We start from the raw sequence: 16,891 nt of genomic DNA on the forward strand, positions 1-16,891 counted from the left end.
CTGGTAGAAGGGAAGGGTTCACCTGCAACTGCTGTAGGGGGATGAGACAGATGGACTGGGTGTGGTTGGAGAGGCTGTCAGGGAAACTTACGTGTAGTCCAAACCATTAAAAGGATGGAATTTTCAAAGGAGCCTAAGAGAGCTTACCACCCACTCTCCTGAAGTTCAATGGGAGTATGATATTTAAATCCCTTAGGCTCCTTTGAAAATCCCATCCTGAACTTTTATAAACTGGAAAACACAGTATACCTTGCCATACACAAAGCCAATTCTAAACATTCATTTTTTCTTACTCATTTTAGAGATCTTTAGATTTGTAAATTTAGAAATATTAATTTTTTTTTAAAATTAAACTTTGCAACCAAATTATATTTCAAAATACATTGGGAATATTCTAAATGTAGTGATCTCAACTTTTAAAGCACAGTGTTAATGGCATCTCTAGACTTGACACCACTCTGCAAGTTCAGTCATATCTATTTTTTCATTTTAGTTCAAAGTCTTAAAGAAATAGCATTTCTTGCAGTTGAGAGAAGTCTCTCCACCTGTATGGCCCACCTGACAGCATAAACAAACATTTTCTGTCTTTTGCTTTTTCAATACTTACATCTAGAAATTTTCTTGTTTTCTCAAGCTGCTTCTCCAAAGCCTGGTTTTGCTGTCTTAGATCTGTCAGTTCTGCATTTTTTTCTTGCTCTAACTCTATAAACCGGTTGACCTGCTCCTCCACGTCTGTTTCCAGGGCCTTCACTTGTTTCTGGAGGTCATCGTACTCTTTTTCAGCTTGACGCTGTACTTCTATTTTTTCCTTCATTAGCTTTTCTGTCTCCTCCAGTAATTCTGTTTTTAAATAAAGGAACCATATTGCTTTTAGATATGCATAGTTAATTACTTTATCACTGCAAAACCACTCCCCCAGACTGCATATCCATGCTATACCCAAATAAAGGATGTGAACAGGTTTGGGTTTTATTCTTTTTTTTTTTAAATGTGGTATTTTCTATTTTTCTATTAAAAAATCATCATGATACCACAAAACCCATACAAATCCCAGACAAAATGGCTAAAATGCTATCATCTTCTTTACAAGATTATTAATAGCACAGCTTTATCATGTCACTTTATTGTTCATATTAATCTAAAGATGTCTGTACAAATGGTACAATATAGGAAATGCATCAGCTCTGTTTACAACTGAGGAAGGTGCACAGCTTTATAACAAGGCACGAAAACCCAACCATCTTCTCATCCTGTAGCAGTTTAATCCAGTCCAAATTTATTTTTTTTCACATGATGCATATACAACATGTGAAAGGAAATACTGCAGAACTTGACCTGGTGAGGTGAGATAGAGAGGGAAATTACTTACTTGTAATTGGAGTTTTCAGAAGGCCTGTATAGATCCCCAGTTTTTGGTTTTTTGTCCTCAGGAGAGGACTGGGAAGCATATATGATAAATCTTAGGACCACTCTGATGAGACATTAAAGGCATGTACTTCAAAGGGTCATATCACCTAGCCTTATCCATCCCTTGAGATAAGACCGAAGACTAGGGATCTATAAAGTGCAATTATCTTTGGAGAATCTTCACAAACATGATTGATACTTAGGTATATGAAAAGAAAAGCACCAGATATATACAATTTTCTTTTACTACACGATAGAGATCCTTTGGATACCATCATCTTACATAAATTTTAACCAATTCTTGTTTTGTTAGGTAAACATTACATGTCAATATAAAACAATATCCAGCAAAATCATTATGTTAATTATATTTACAAGTTAACAGTAATCAAAAGACTATTAAAAACCCCTTCCAAGACAGCACAAAATCTTAAAATTCATATGTGAATAAGATGATGGTTATTAATGAATCTGCTTATTAAATCTGTTAATACATTGTGCTTAGAAATGATAAGAAATGTTATTAAAAAGAAAAACTGTGAGTGTGAAATATAACATCAAAGCTGAAGGCCTGTAAGAGTTACAGTAATGTCAGAAAGCTGAAAGCTCTAAAGTTCTTGATTAATAAATGTCAGTAAGTGTAAGTCTGCCACCCAGTTAAAGATCAGCCATGCAATATACAAACACACCTGCTTGGGAAGCTGCATCGACTGCAGCATCTACTATGCCTAGGAGAACCGGGAAAAAAACAACAAAAAACAAGAAGCAAAGTAATTCACATGCCAGCTACAGTTTTCTCATTATTCAATTATGTAAGAGAAAATGAAGCTGAAGACAGAATGCTGTGTTTAAAGACATAGTTATTGTGATAACTTAAGGAATGTGCTTGGTTATTCTGGGAAGTATGACATAGATGTGTATTTTTTGTCCACAAGTTTAAAGTGAACATGAAAAAAAACTTATATTTTTCAAGTGATTTTGTAAGGTACACAAAACAACCAAAATTGTACACAAAGATTCCTCTACTGTAGCACAAGAATGAACAGACTACTATTAAAAAATTGTTCATTACGTAAACGTGGATACTTGAGATTGCAAATAAATTATAGATTATAATCGCATTGTATAACAATAAAGCTTTAACAATGTTTTGAATAAATGTACAAAAAATCTTGAAGTTAATTTACTATTCCAATTATCAAACCTCCCAGACATTATATAAAATGCTAACATTTCACAGGCCATTTATAGCATAGGAATGATCAAGATAGCACTGTTTAAATACCATTGCCCTAACTTTTTCTCCTCAACAAATATTAATTCACAGTCCTTTAGTTCCTTGTTGAAGGAAAGATTTAAAAATGCATTTACTTTATGAAGTTAAACATCTGTTGAGTAAACAGTTAACGAGACTGCTTAGCAATTAAATCACCTGATAGGACTCTGTGGTCATCTCTTGAGGTTGACTAGGAGTCACCTGACAGAGGACTGGAGGGTTATAAAGAGCAGGAGCTGTTCTATGTCCTCTCTCTTTAGCCCTTTTCACCAGCTTAAGATGAGGGGAGCTGTTGCAAGAGAGAGATGAGGCAACAGGGGGAGGAGGACCCTGTCTACCTCAGCTCAGAGGGTTCCCCCGAAGACCCCCAAAGGAAGGGTGAGCAAAAGTGAGGGAAAACACATATAGTAGAACCTTAGAGTTACGAACACCAAGTTATGAACTGACCAGTCAACCATACACCTCATATGGAACTGGAAGTACGCAATCAGGCAGCAGCAGAGACCAAAAAAAAAAAAAAACCAATGCAAATACACTACAGTACTGTATTAAATGTAAACTACTATAAAAATAAAGGGAAAGTTTTAAAAATGTTTTTGACAAGGTAAGGAAATTGTTTCTGTGCTTGTTTAATTTAAATTAAGATGGTTAAAAGCAGCATTTTTCTTCTGCATCATAAAGTTTCTAAGCTGAATGAAGTAAATATTCAGTTGTAAACTTTTGAAAGAACAACCATAACGAGTTGTTCAGTTACAAACATTTTAGAGTTATGAACAACCTCAGAGGTGTTCATAACTCTGAGGTTCTACTGTGTAGGGTTACTTACTTTGTATGGATCTGTATATTTCTTGTGTGATTAAATCCAGAACAATAATGTGTTAAAATCTGTGCAAAGTATGTGTGTGTGTTTTGTATGCTACAACATTTCCTCTGAGAAAGTCAAACTGCAACCCAGAAGGCTCACACTTTTGAGGGGATTTTGGCAAGGACGTGTTTAAGCTACAAGGGGAGTCTGAGGAGTCAGCATTGGTTCCAGGTGCTAGGCAGCTGGGCCATGTGGTCATAGCTCTCTGAAGGAAGTGTTAGGCGAGGGTCTGCATTCCGAGAGTGTAACTAGGGACCCCAAGATTGGGACAGTGCCTGGCCTCTGTTCAGACTCCGGAGGCTTAAAATACCTGGGAATCCAGTTTCTGGATTTCCCCTTAATAGAGTCTGCTATGCCACCCTGCAGAGGGAGCTCAACAGGATCTGTGACATCATCTGTTACATTCTTTCCTAATAGTGAGTCCCTGAAAGTGGAGTTTGGTGAGGGAAGAACATACCTTTCTCAGTGTCTAATCATGTGTGAACTTGTGTGACTACTTCAATCATGTGTGCTTAAGTAGAGTTTCTTGTGCAAACAGTGGTAACTGATCTAACTGTACTAGGAAGGAACAGAGTTAAGCCAATATTTTTAAAGTTGGGTGTCTAAAGTCAGCAGCTAAGTCCAAATTTGGTCACCTAAAATTGTCCTAATTTTTAGAGGTGCTGAGCAACGACATTTCTCACTGACTTTATTGGCAGCTCACACTTCTGAAAATCAGGGTACTTTTTGTTTAGTTGCCTAAATATGAATTTTTTTGGTCAAATTAGACACCCACGTATGAAACTGTTGGCCTTATTGCATTGTTCTATGAATGATACTAAAAAAGTTAGTTAAGACTTCTGAAATTTACTAAAGATGGAGTAGGAAAATATGAGAGAACCTCATAGAAAGATTGTGTAAAATACATACGTTGCTCTACTGGTCCTGCATCTGCTTTCATGGCATCCTTCTGTCTGGAGAGTAGCTCCTTTTCTTCCTGGATCTGCTGTCGTTCAGCCTCTAGTTCCTGCAATTTGTTACCTGTACATAGTAGCTCTTGCTCAAGATGGTCTATTATATCTGTTTTTTCCTGGATTTGTTTTTCCAGAAATGCTCTTTCATCTGCATAACCATCAATGAGACCTGTTGAGCAAAAATATTAGGTTAATTTAATATGGCAATTTTTGAACTGCAATTTCAGTGCTATGGCAGAATTTCCAGAATTTGGGGCAACATAAAACTTCTAGAAACCTAAAGGTCAGATTAGTATTACCACAATGTTACCATGACAATTGTTGGGTGCTGACAACGTGTTCCGTGCTCTAAGGAACACCGTGTAGACAAATTCCCCCAACTAGGTTTACAATCCTAAAATCTAGTCCTGAAAAGCCTTGTTCATGTGAGTAAATTCATACTCATGAGAGACTCCCAATGAAGTGAGTGAGACTGGAACACATTTTCCTTGGTATGGAAAAACCCTGTTATGGTCTTATACAATTGTATGTGTGGGCACTGCTGAGTGAGGAATCTTACTGCTGGTAGAATACCACTAGATAAATACACTATGTGTCTGTTTTTTTATCTGTAATTTTCCTTCTTTAGGCTTTACCTTTCAAAACCTTATTCATGTGAGTAATCTAAGAAATTCATATTGAGGAGGGATTTGGAAGAAGAGAGGGTGGATGCCTGTCACACAATTGGTTGGTAGGGCACTCCCAGGGGATGGGAACAGCATAGAATATATAAGGATGAGAGAGGAAAGAGACAAGGGTATGTGGAATAGAAAGCTATGAAGGGAAGTATCAAGGTTTTTTGTATTCTCATGGGAAGAGTCCCTGCCCCTTGTTGTGATTTAAGGAGAATAGAGAGCATTCAATGAACAATTCTTTATTAATTCTTTCATCACCATCTTTATATCAGGCATAAACCAGAGGACTCTAAAACACTGTTTGCATAGGTCTCATAATAGCTAATGAGATAACCTCGATGAATCACTTCCCTTCCTAAATTCACAATCCCTCACTTTCCATGTGGCATCTAAAATGTTTGGATGGCTAATATTTTCATTCTACACACTGCTGGAAAGGGCTCTGTGGAACAGAACTGAGCACTGCTGCACTCTGAACCAATATAGAACCAGTGCCACAACATGGTATTTGCAAAAAGAACAGGAGTACTTGTGGCACCTTAGAGACTAACAAATTTATTAGAGCATAAGCTTTCGTGGGCTACAGCCCACTTCTTCGGATGCATATAGAATGGTATATATATTGAGGAGATATATATACACACATACAGAGAGCATGAACAGGTGGGAGTTGTCTTACCAACTCTGAGAGGCCAATTAATTAAGAGAAAAAAAACTTTTGAAGTGATAATCAAGATAGCCCAGTACAGTTTGATAAGAAGTGTGAGAATACTTACAAGGGGAGATAGATTCAATGTTTGTAATGGCTCATTACATTTTTTTTCTCTTACTTAATTGGCCTCTCAGAGTTGGTAAGACAACTCCCACCTGTTCATGCTCTCTGTATGTGTGTATATATATCTCCTCAATATATGTTCCATTTTATATGCATCTGAAGAAGTGGGCTGTAGCCCACAAAAGCTTATGCTCTAATAAATTTGTTAGTCTCTAAGGTGCCACAAGTACTCCTGTTCTTTTTGCAGATACAGACTAACACGGCTGCTACTCTGAAACATGGTATTTGGGAGTGATGTGCTACCAGAGGTGCCATTTTTCAGAAGACACTTAAAACTGAGGTCCCATCCATGCTAAAATGAGAACAGGATCAGGCCCTTCAGTAGCAAGATTGGCACTTGGCACTTTTCATGAGACAAGTCTCCTACCTAAATTCCAAGTTCAGCAATTCCATTCTATTATTGCTATATTTCCTCTACAGCTTCACTTCTTGTGCTAAACTGGTGTGTAATGATACACAGTGGACCAACAGAGTTGCTGTATTTAAGCTCTGACATGGCTGCCTTTTAGTCAGGGATGACATAATCCCTCCGTTTATCATTATTATTAGATATTTATAGGACTAACTCCCAGAAGTCCCAATCAGGACCAGGGCCCCACAGTACTAGAGTGCTGTATCAAGCACATACATACACACAATCCCTGTCCAGAAGAGTTTTATTTTTAATGTGCATTAAGCAGAGTTCTTACAGTTACCTTTTTAAAGTAGGTATTATAAAAATAATGTTCTCATTCTGTCAACAGGTGCTTTTACTCAACTTTTTCATTAGGTTTAGATGCATGGTTTACTAATTGATTAGATTGCCAAAAGATTGTTCATTTTTCAAGATTAATTCCCAGTTTAAAGAATAGCTCCCACAAATCACACTGGTTCAGATTTGTATAACTGAAAATTGTTCCAAATGTACAAGTTATTGATTTATGAATTCCAAGATTAGCACATGATGCACCTATGCAACAAATTACTATACAAGCTTCAGTAAGTTCACTTTACATATAGATATATATGTACTTTACCATAAATGCAAGTTATAAATTTAACCATAACCACTCCTTTAGAGTGTTCTGAATAAGGATACTTGACAAATTAGGCAGTTAAGGGCACATAGGATATGCAAAACAAAGTGTTTGGGACAGGAACGATCATTTTGTTCTGTTTGTACAGCACCTAGCACAATGGGGTCCTGGGCTATGAGCTAAGTTCCCTCTAAGCTGCGTGGTCGCACAGCAGGCTATCAAGGGTCATGCAGGCAGGGAGAGGCGCCCCTCCCCAGGCCCGGCCCAGCCGGAGCTGCCGCAGCTGGGGAGAGGTGCCCTTCCCCCGGCCCAGAGCTGATGTGGCAAGAAAGGGCTGGGGGGAGTCCTCTCTCCCTGGGGCAGCCTGAACCCCAAACCCCTCATCCCCAGCCCCATCCCAGAGCCCTCATCCCCCCCGCACTCCAACACTCTGCCCCAGCTCTGAGCCCCCTCCCGCATCCCAAACTCCTCATCCCTGGCCCCATCCAGAGCCCGCACCCACAGCCAGAGTCTGCACCCCAACCCCCTGCCCCAGCCCTGAGCCCCCCCCACACTCCGAACCCTTCGGCCCCACCCTCGCCACATATCACCTCCATATTGGTTCACATAAAATTCATTCTGCACATGGGCATAAAAAATTAGAGGGAGCACTGTGAATAGGTCTCCTAGGCGCTACAGTAATAAAAATAATAAATAATAATATCTGTTTGCTGCAGAAGAAAAAACAACAACCAATGTCCCAAGAGAAGTATTACCTTTCCATTGTTTATTATTGTCTTTCTTGCTCTCTACTTCTTACCACTGCCCTGGTGTTTTTTTCATTATCTTAAGATGATTGAGATATAAATACCTAGGGGCAGTTACCTTGTCATTTTATTTGCCTATAAAGCATCAGGCATACTAATAATGCAACAGAAACACAAAATTGCTGAGTCCAGATCCCCAACTAGTGCAGACATGTTTTAACACTGCTGGTCTGTGATCTCCCTCTGGAAGCACCATAGGTCAGAAGAGGGGATACAACTTTATACTGTAGTAATAAATATTCTGCTGTGATTCTTATACAATTAAAACTTTAGTAGCTTTCATGTAACAACTGATGTTGAGTTCCTCCCAGTGCAAGATGTTTAAGTGCAAGGTGGCATAGTTGAGACAGGATCATTCACTTCAAATTTGTTAATGTTCAAGGAAATACATTTACATAAGAATGGCCAATAGTTCATCTAGCCCAGTATACTGTCTTCCAACAATGGCCAATGCCAGATGTTTCAAAGGGATGAAAAGAACAGGGCAACACAGGGCATCTACAGCCAAGCACTGAGGTACAACCGCATCTGCTCCAACCCCTCAGACAGAGACCAACACCTACAAGATCTTCACCAAGCATTCTCAAAACTACGATACCCACACAAGGAAATAAAGAAACAAATCAACAGAGCCAGACGTGTACCCAGAAGCCTCCTGCTACAAGACAGGCCCAAAAAAGAAACCAACAGAACTCCACTGGCCATCACCTACAGCCCTCAGCTTAAACCTCTCCAACGCATCATCAGTGATCTACAACCCATCCTGGACAATGATCCCTCACTTTCACAGACCTTGGGAGGCAGGCCAGTCCTCGCCCACAGACAACCCGCCAACCTTAAGCATATTCTCACCAGCAACCACGCACCGCACCATAACAACTCTAACTCAGGAACCAACCCATGCAACAAACCTCGATGCCAACTCTGCCCACATATCTACACCAGCAGCACGATCACAGGACCTAACCAGATCAGCTACAACATCACCGGCTCATTCACCTGCACGTCCACCAATGTTATATATGCCATCATGTGCCAGCAATGCCCCTCTGCTATGTACATTGGCCAAACTGGACAGTCACTACGCAAGAGGATAAATGGACACAAGTCAGATATCAGGAATGGCAATATACAAAAACCTGTAGGCGAACACTTCAACCTCCCTGGCCACACAATAGCAGATGTTAAGGTAGCCATCTTACAGCAAAAACACTTCAGGACCAGACTCCAAAGAGAAACTGCTGAGCTCCAGTTCATTTGCAAATTTGACACCATCAGATCAGGATTAAACAAAGACTGTGAATGGCTATCCAACTACAGAAGCAGTTTCTCCTCCCTTGGTGTTCACACCTCTACTGCTAGCAGAGCACCTCACCCTCCCTGATTGAACTAACCTCGTTATCTCCATACTGATTTATACCTGCCTCTGGAGATTTCCATTACTTGCATCTGAAGAAGTGAGGTTCTTACCCACGAAAGCTTATGCTCCCAATACTTCTGTTAGTCTTAAAGGTGCCACAGGACCCTCTGTTGCTTTTTACAGATTCAGACTAACACGGCTACCCCTCTGATACTTGGCAACTATTGAGTCACCATCCCCTGTCATCCACTCCCAGCTTCTCGCAGTCAGAGGTTTAGGGATGCCAAAACCATGGGGGGCCGGAGGGGTTCATCCCTGACCATCTTGGCTAATATTCATTGATGGAACTATCCTCCCATGAACTTACCTAATTCTTTTTTGAACCCAGTTATACTTTAGGTCTTCACAACATCACTTGGCAACGAGGTCCATAGGTTGAAGAATTGTGCATTGTGTGAAGAAGTATTTCCTTATGTTTGTTTTAAACATGCAGCCTATTAATTTCATTGGGTGACTCTTGCTTCTTGTGTTATGTGAAGGAGTAAATAACACTTCCCTATTCACTTTTTCCACATCATTCATGATTTTATAGACCTTTGCCATGTCCCCCTCTTAGACATCTCTTTTCTAAGATTAACACTCCCAGTCTTTAATCTTTCTTTGTATGGAAGCTGTTCCATACCGCTAAATATTTTTGTTGCCCTTTTCTGTACCTTTTCCAATTCTAATGTATCTTTTTTGAGATGAGGCAACCAGAACTGCATGCAGTATTCAAGTATCAGGGGGTAGCCGTGTAAGTCTGTATCCAAAAAAACAACAAGGAGTCCAGTGGCACCTTAAAGACTAACAGATTTATTTGGGCATAAGCTTTCGTGGGTAAAAAACCCACTTCTTCAGATGCATACTTCAGATGCAGTATTCAAGGCACTTATCAACACTGAATTTCATCTGCCATTTTGTTGCCCAATCACACCCAGTTTTGTGAGATTCTTTTATAACTCTGCTTTGGACTTAATTTTGTATCATCTGCAAATGTTGAGACCTAGCTGTTTATCCCCTTTTCCAGATTATTTATGAATATGTGGAGCAGCACTGATCCCAGTACAGATCCTTGGGGGAACCTGTTATTTACCTCTTTCACTGTGAAAAGTGACCATTTATTCCTACTGTTTGTTTCTTATCTTTCAGCCAGTTACTGATCCATGAGAAGACCTTCCCTCTTATCCCATGACCACTTACTTTGCTTAAGGGTCTTTGGTGAGGGACCTTGTCAAAGGCTTTCTGTAAGTCCAAGTACACTACACCCATCCCCCTTGTCCACATGCTTGTTGCTGCTCTCAAAGAATTTTAGTAGATTGGTGAGGCATGCCTTCCCTTTACAAAAGCTATGTTGACTCTTCCCCAACATATCATGTACATCTATGTGTCTGATAATTCTGTTCTTTACTATCGTTCCACTGATTTGACTGGTACTGAAGTTAGGCTTACTGGCTTGTAATTGCCAATTTTTAAACCAGAGTGTTCCATTAATATTTTTTTTAAATTAACTCTTAGTCTGTGAATTGATAAAGGAGCCACAAAATTAGACCAGGATGCATATATACGAGTTACTACCTCTTAGTGAAAGCTGAGGACCTTGTATAAAGATTTATGATACAATCTACAATAATATTAGTAAAGAGCTCTGTGTAAGCTCAAAAGCTTGTCTCCCTCACCAGTAAAAGTTGATCCAATAAAAGGTATTACCTCACTCACCTTTTCCCTATAATACTAGTAAGTCAGATACCAATTTAGCAAAGCCATTAAGCAAAAAGTCATTGGTGGATCTGGGCAAAATATATAGAGTTAAGAAGAACAGATTTGTTCTTTTAATTAAATTTTTTGCGTGTGTTTTAGTTATTATTTATGATTTATTTTACTTTATTATTTTAGTTTTGAAATCTAGCATTTCTTTTCTACCTTCAAATTCTCTTCTGCTGCAGAATTGGTACTGTCTAAATACGAAGGAAGTTCTCTCTAAAACCAGCATTGGCAAAACTCAGTGGATTGACAAACATCTTTCATCTCAGAAATGACTGAATACCTATCAGTTCTGTAATGAGTGTAGATTACACTCTCCTGGGACCTACCCAAGAAATCCTAGTCAGATAACATAATATACTTTAGCTTATCAGAGAGCATTACACCACTCACTCCAATGAGCAGAAAGGTAGATTTTACATCAAATTCTTGCTGCACTTTTGTGTATTGTTTTATTTAAAGAAAATATAGCAAAAAAAAAAAAAAGGAGTGTATAATTTGGAAATTTGCTAATTCTAGTGTTTCATACCAAAAGATGAAAAATGCAAACAGGTTTGATTAATTAATGAGAGTTATAAAATACCCGGTGTCTACCCGCACCGTGAATCACGCTCCTAACTGCAGTGTTATACATACCCTGACAGGTGCGGCACAGAGAGTTAAGTTGGCTTCTCTGCATCTCACATGTCATCACTAGTAATAAAGGTTTTCCAGGACAAATTCTGCTTTCAGTTATACCTTTGAAAACCCATTATCTTCAAATTAACCTCTCAGTGACAACTGTGTAACTGCCATTTGTAAATCTGAATAGGTGGAACTGATTGGACCTTAATCATAGAAATGTGTTATTACTCAAGAACAGAATCCAGCTCTCCCTCTTTTAGCTGTGGTGGCACTCCAGTGCTATCAGGAATAAAAGCAGTAAAAGCACATTTTTCTCATTAAAGTAAGCCACTCTAAGTACGAACAAAAATAATGAGCGGAAGTTCTACGTTTTATTACATTCATGTGAAACTAAACTGATGCTTGTTAAGTCTTGCCTATACAAAATGGAACAAGACACTTTTTTCTTAGGACAATAATACATACCCTAACTGTTATAAAACCTGGGACAGTATTGAAGAATGGTATACTTTATTTTATTCCAAGTTATTGTAATTTAGTTTGCAGTGGTCTTTAACCTGATACATAACCTATACTTTAAATTATTCAAAATACAGAAGTAAAACCTAGAATGTGTAAGACTATTATTGTCTTGGCTACAACTGGGCTATTTTAAAGCTATATTTACAGAATTTGTTTTTCTTAACTGAGGCTACTTTTAAGAGCTTCACAACTGTGAACATTTTACTAATGGTAGGAACTGCCTGTCTGCATCTTTTCGCCCTTGTATGACTGTATCAGGAAATTAAGATTTTAAAGCAACTTGCCCTCCGTATTTCCTTTTTAAATTAACTCTACTATTGAAACATATTTGACACATGCTGTTTTCAGTATATTGTATTGAAAAAACATGTGGCTGTGCATCCATAGCAGTAGTTTCCATTTAGCATCAATTGCCACAGCAGGTTTCAGTAGTATAACCTCTCATGACATAGTGTAAATATAGACCATGGCTTTATTAATGCTGTGAACCCCCAACTCCAACCTTGCAGGATCACATAAGCGGATCATTTGATCATTTGATGTAGGTTAATGATATTTATTCCAATTATTATACAAAAATTGGAAAACATACAATTTATTAAAGCTAATTTAGATAAAAGAACCTTTTACAGGACCTGTGAAATCTGCTAATCAGTTCTGAGTTCACTATCAATGTCCCAGAATGAATGATTCCAGGACATCACAGACAATGCAAACCTTTGCAGTTGCATAAAACTGGTTTATATAAAACTGGTTTAGATCAGGTAAGTTGCTTCCTCCACAACCCAGGCACGGCATTTTTCTCCATTTCCTTTGTAGAGAACAACACCTGCAGCATACCTAAAACAAGTCACCAAACGTCATGGGTGCTACAAAGAATTTTTTAGCACCATAGTCTAGTGAAAGGCATTCACTACATATTTGTGTGTGTGGCTCAATTTTCAGGTTTCCCTTCTAGATTAAGAGATTTTTGATTAACAGATTTTAAGATGAGAGGGGACTGTCATGATCATCTAGTTTAGGTTACATTAATGTAAAATTAAAAAACTGGGCTGGCCTGGGGGGACTAATTGCACAACCAGATGTTGGAATCAGAGTTCTAATACTCAGTCTCTTGGTTTCTCAGGTCACTACGGGCTAGGAGCACTGAGGAAACAGTGTATTCATCCTTGGCAAGGAAAAACCATGGGTTGGGGAAGGGATAGAAGAGAAATTGGGGTGGGAGTGAACTATGAGGATCCCTCCAAAATGAAAAGTTAGTATTGTCTCCTTAACCTTCCTGACAATGCATGAAGTTAGTTTATATGCCTTTTCTTTCCTTCTTTCTCTGTCTCTCCTTATGTATCAGACTATGGCTGTGTTTTTGTTTCATTTTATTTCCAGTCTTCTTACTTTCAATCGTTTTCTTTTTCTCTCTAGTTGTACTTCCTACCTCTACTGTTGGGGAAAAAAGGATAATTTAGCCAAAACTATCCAAAATTTGATGGTGATCTAAAATGTTCATTGCCAAATAAATTGATCTAATTTGCAATGTGTTTAGCTATTTTATAAAAGTAGATTTCTAAATAGAAAAGAAATAAAATTATTGTAGCTACAAAATTTGGCCATGTACTATAAAAAGTGAACGGACATGTCTCTGTTTTCAAATTCAGCAATATATCAATGGGAAATGCTCACCCTCTGCTTTGCTGAGCTCCAATGCCAGCTGCTCTCTGGCTTTGACCTCTTCATTGAGTCGCTCTTGCAATTCTTCCTGGCATTTGAAAAATTCAGTGGCCTCCTGCTGCTTTTTGAAGGATTCTCGCATAAGTTCTGTCTGTGAAATTTTAGCATGTTCCAGCTACAGCAGGAGAAAGTAACAAATATTAGACATTCATGAGAATTTTAAATAAAAACACCTACTCTAAGGGTATGTCTACATAGCAAAGAAAAACCTGTAGCTGGCCCATACCAGTTGATTTGGGCTCGTGCTCTGAGGCTGTTTCACTGCTGTGCAGACTTCTGGGTTTGGACTGGAGCCCGGGCTCTATGACCCTGCAAGGTTGGAGGGCCCCAGGGCTCGGGTTCCAGCCCAAGACAGGAGGTTACATAGCAATGAAACAGCCCTACAGCTCAAGCCCCGCGAGCCCAATTCAGCTGGCATGGGCCAGATGCAGGTTTTTCTTGGCTGTGTAGACATGCCCTCTGTCTTTCATGTAAAATTATTAACTGTTTTGGCTGATTATTAGCCTGATAAAAAGACACACTAACTTCAACGGATATTGGCTCAGATGTTCAATGCATATGCACTGACATACTACAATACGAAGTCCCACACAATAAGAAGATCTAAGCAAATACAGACAAATGTTCAGTACAGTGTATAGTAGGAGTCACATGACTGAATCCATATCTATGTGCCAAAACGTGAAACTTCCTGGTTTATGTCAGTTTATACCAGACTCACCTTTATTTAAGCAAAATGGGTTTCGCATTTAATATGTGTAGGAGTATACTGTCACTAACCACATCCTTAGTATGCTTAAGAAGCACCATATAAAATCTATGGCATTTCTGAACAGATTTTTAGGTGAGCAGCATTCCTTTCTTCTTCCATGCATATGTGTAAGTAGACACACAAGGAAAATGTGAACTTTGAGAATATTAAATTTTTCAATTAATGAGGCAGTAAAGCAATGTTTGTTTCAACAGTTCCTTATTGACATTGTAATGGCTTCTTAATCTATGTCTTTTCATGGTCCTCAAGTTACAGAATGACACAACAAATGTTTGCTTAACTTCAGAAAAGTAAAGAACTCACACCCTTGATTTTATATTGTAAGTCTTGGCAGATTTCTATAAGTATGGTCACTTCTGTGTTTTGCAAGTCTGTTCTGTGAAATGGAGGCTACTTCACCAAATTCTTCAAAAATAAGAGCTGTTTATTTTTCACTAACTCCAGCTAGGCTAATTAGTAAAATTAAGGATACTGAATCGCTTAAACTAAACTGTCTTACTAAAATGCAAACTGAAGACTTTACTATTTTTGAAAAATGAGTTGGGAAAATTTTATAACAATTTCACACCAGTTTGTCTACTTATCCATAAAAATGGCTGTTCAAAATTAAACTTCTAACTAGAAAACATCTAATCACTAATATTTCCTCTTTTAACATTAATGAATTTAAACTATCCTTTGAAAGCAGTGCAAGGCTTTAAAAGGGTCCATGGCTTCTACAGATTGTACTGACTTTTAAAGGGACATCATCTACTTGAAACAAAATTTATTCAAAAATAAATTTAAAAGAAGGGACAGGTACTAGAGGTGCCCAGGAATCTCTCTACTAATTTGTTGTGGTTTTACAAGCACATTATACTATTTTAAGTTTTTATATCCTAGGATGCTGTAGGAAACACCCATGCAAACAAAAGGGGAAACTAAATAACAAAACTTGCTATACAGAGTAAACAGTGAAACTGATTTAGGGCTTGTCTACAAGGAGATATTCAGGAAATCCGAATTAACTAATTTCCAAACTGAATTAAACTAAACTGAAATAAAGCCAGTTTAATTTTGAATGAGAGTGTCTAAACAGGGATTTAATGCAGTTTAACCAATCAATTTTTAATTCACACCTTTAGTTAATTTGGATTAACTTTCCTAGTTTAGACAAGCCCTTAAACAAAGTGCTATCAAATGCACACATTAAAACTGAAAAATAAAAGATTTTCTCTCTCTAATCCCTTTAAATTGTAAAGAAGTTAGGTGTTACTTGTAATAAGCATAGGGAAAAAAATCAGACAGAAATGTGTTTTTTAAGTTGACAATATCCTTTTCATAAAACCATTAGAATTATGCCATTTAAAATTTACTAGTGCTATTAAATTTAAGATATGTATATTACGGCTTAGAAAATGAAACCTACAGGAGTGGTTTTATTACATTACACTACATTTTCACACACATAAAAGAACCAAAACTCAGAGAAAATTTCTTTGTTACTGGTCTAAGCAATAAGCACTACTAAAATACATGCATAAGAACACATGAAATACTCGACCTTTGTATCTTTTCATAAAAAAAACTTAACACCCAATACAGTTACAGTTTGTAGTCCTAATAATTTTATAATTAAGACTTATCACTGCCTGTTAAATCATTAAAATAAAAAATGGACAGCATAGAGATATATGTTTAATTTATTTCCAAACACACTTTCTTTTAGTTGTAAAGATTAAAAAGTTGAACTTCCTTAAATAATATCATACTTACTGAATATGGAGGTGTAGGCAAGGAGATTTTACAGACAACTTTTAATATATGCCCATTTTTTTTGTGCCTGTAGTGAAAAATTGAAGTATTTACAACTACAGAGTTATTTTCATCCAAGTGTTCAGTGAAAGGAAAAGGATTTGGTAAAGGCACACGAGATTCAACCTCATAGTTTTCTTCTTCTTGGCCTTCTGATCGCAAGCCATTAAATAAGTTAGATGCCCAGTATGTGCGGTAAGAATCCATTCCAAAAGATGTTGCTGTTGCTCTCTTCTCCTCCGTCACGTGGCTATTTTGCACTGGCTATTTTAGTTGTAGAAATTAGCAATAAAACATCTTACATTTTTGACACTCTGAGGAAATGGCACAGTAGTGCTAGCGACAGTGTGGGAACAATCATTTCACATTCACATGAGTAATCAAGAAGTGCAGGAAGGTCCCAGGTAAACATCAAGCAATAAAAGGAATCAACATTTGCAGAAACCAGCTGGATAACTGAGC

The 16,891-nt window shown here is 37.9% G+C and overlaps 1 protein-coding gene across 1 annotated transcript in view; it reads right to left on the minus strand.

Moving 5' to 3' along the window:
- Positions 1-16,891, minus strand: part of AKAP9 (A-kinase anchoring protein 9) — a 202,990-nt gene that overhangs the window by 46,233 nt on the left and 139,866 nt on the right. The window contains exons 23-25 of the mRNA XM_065398462.1: positions 13,816-13,978; positions 4,458-4,670; positions 608-840 (exon numbers count right to left, since the gene is read on the minus strand). Coding sequence (XP_065254534.1) covers positions 608-840; positions 4,458-4,670; positions 13,816-13,978 — 609 coding nt within the window. The remainder of the gene's footprint in view (positions 1-607; positions 841-4,457; positions 4,671-13,815; positions 13,979-16,891) is intronic.

The sequence above is a fragment of the Emys orbicularis genome, chromosome 2 (assembly GCF_028017835.1).
Source record: "Emys orbicularis isolate rEmyOrb1 chromosome 2, rEmyOrb1.hap1, whole genome shotgun sequence".
NCBI lineage: Eukaryota > Metazoa > Chordata > Testudines > Emydidae > Emys > Emys orbicularis.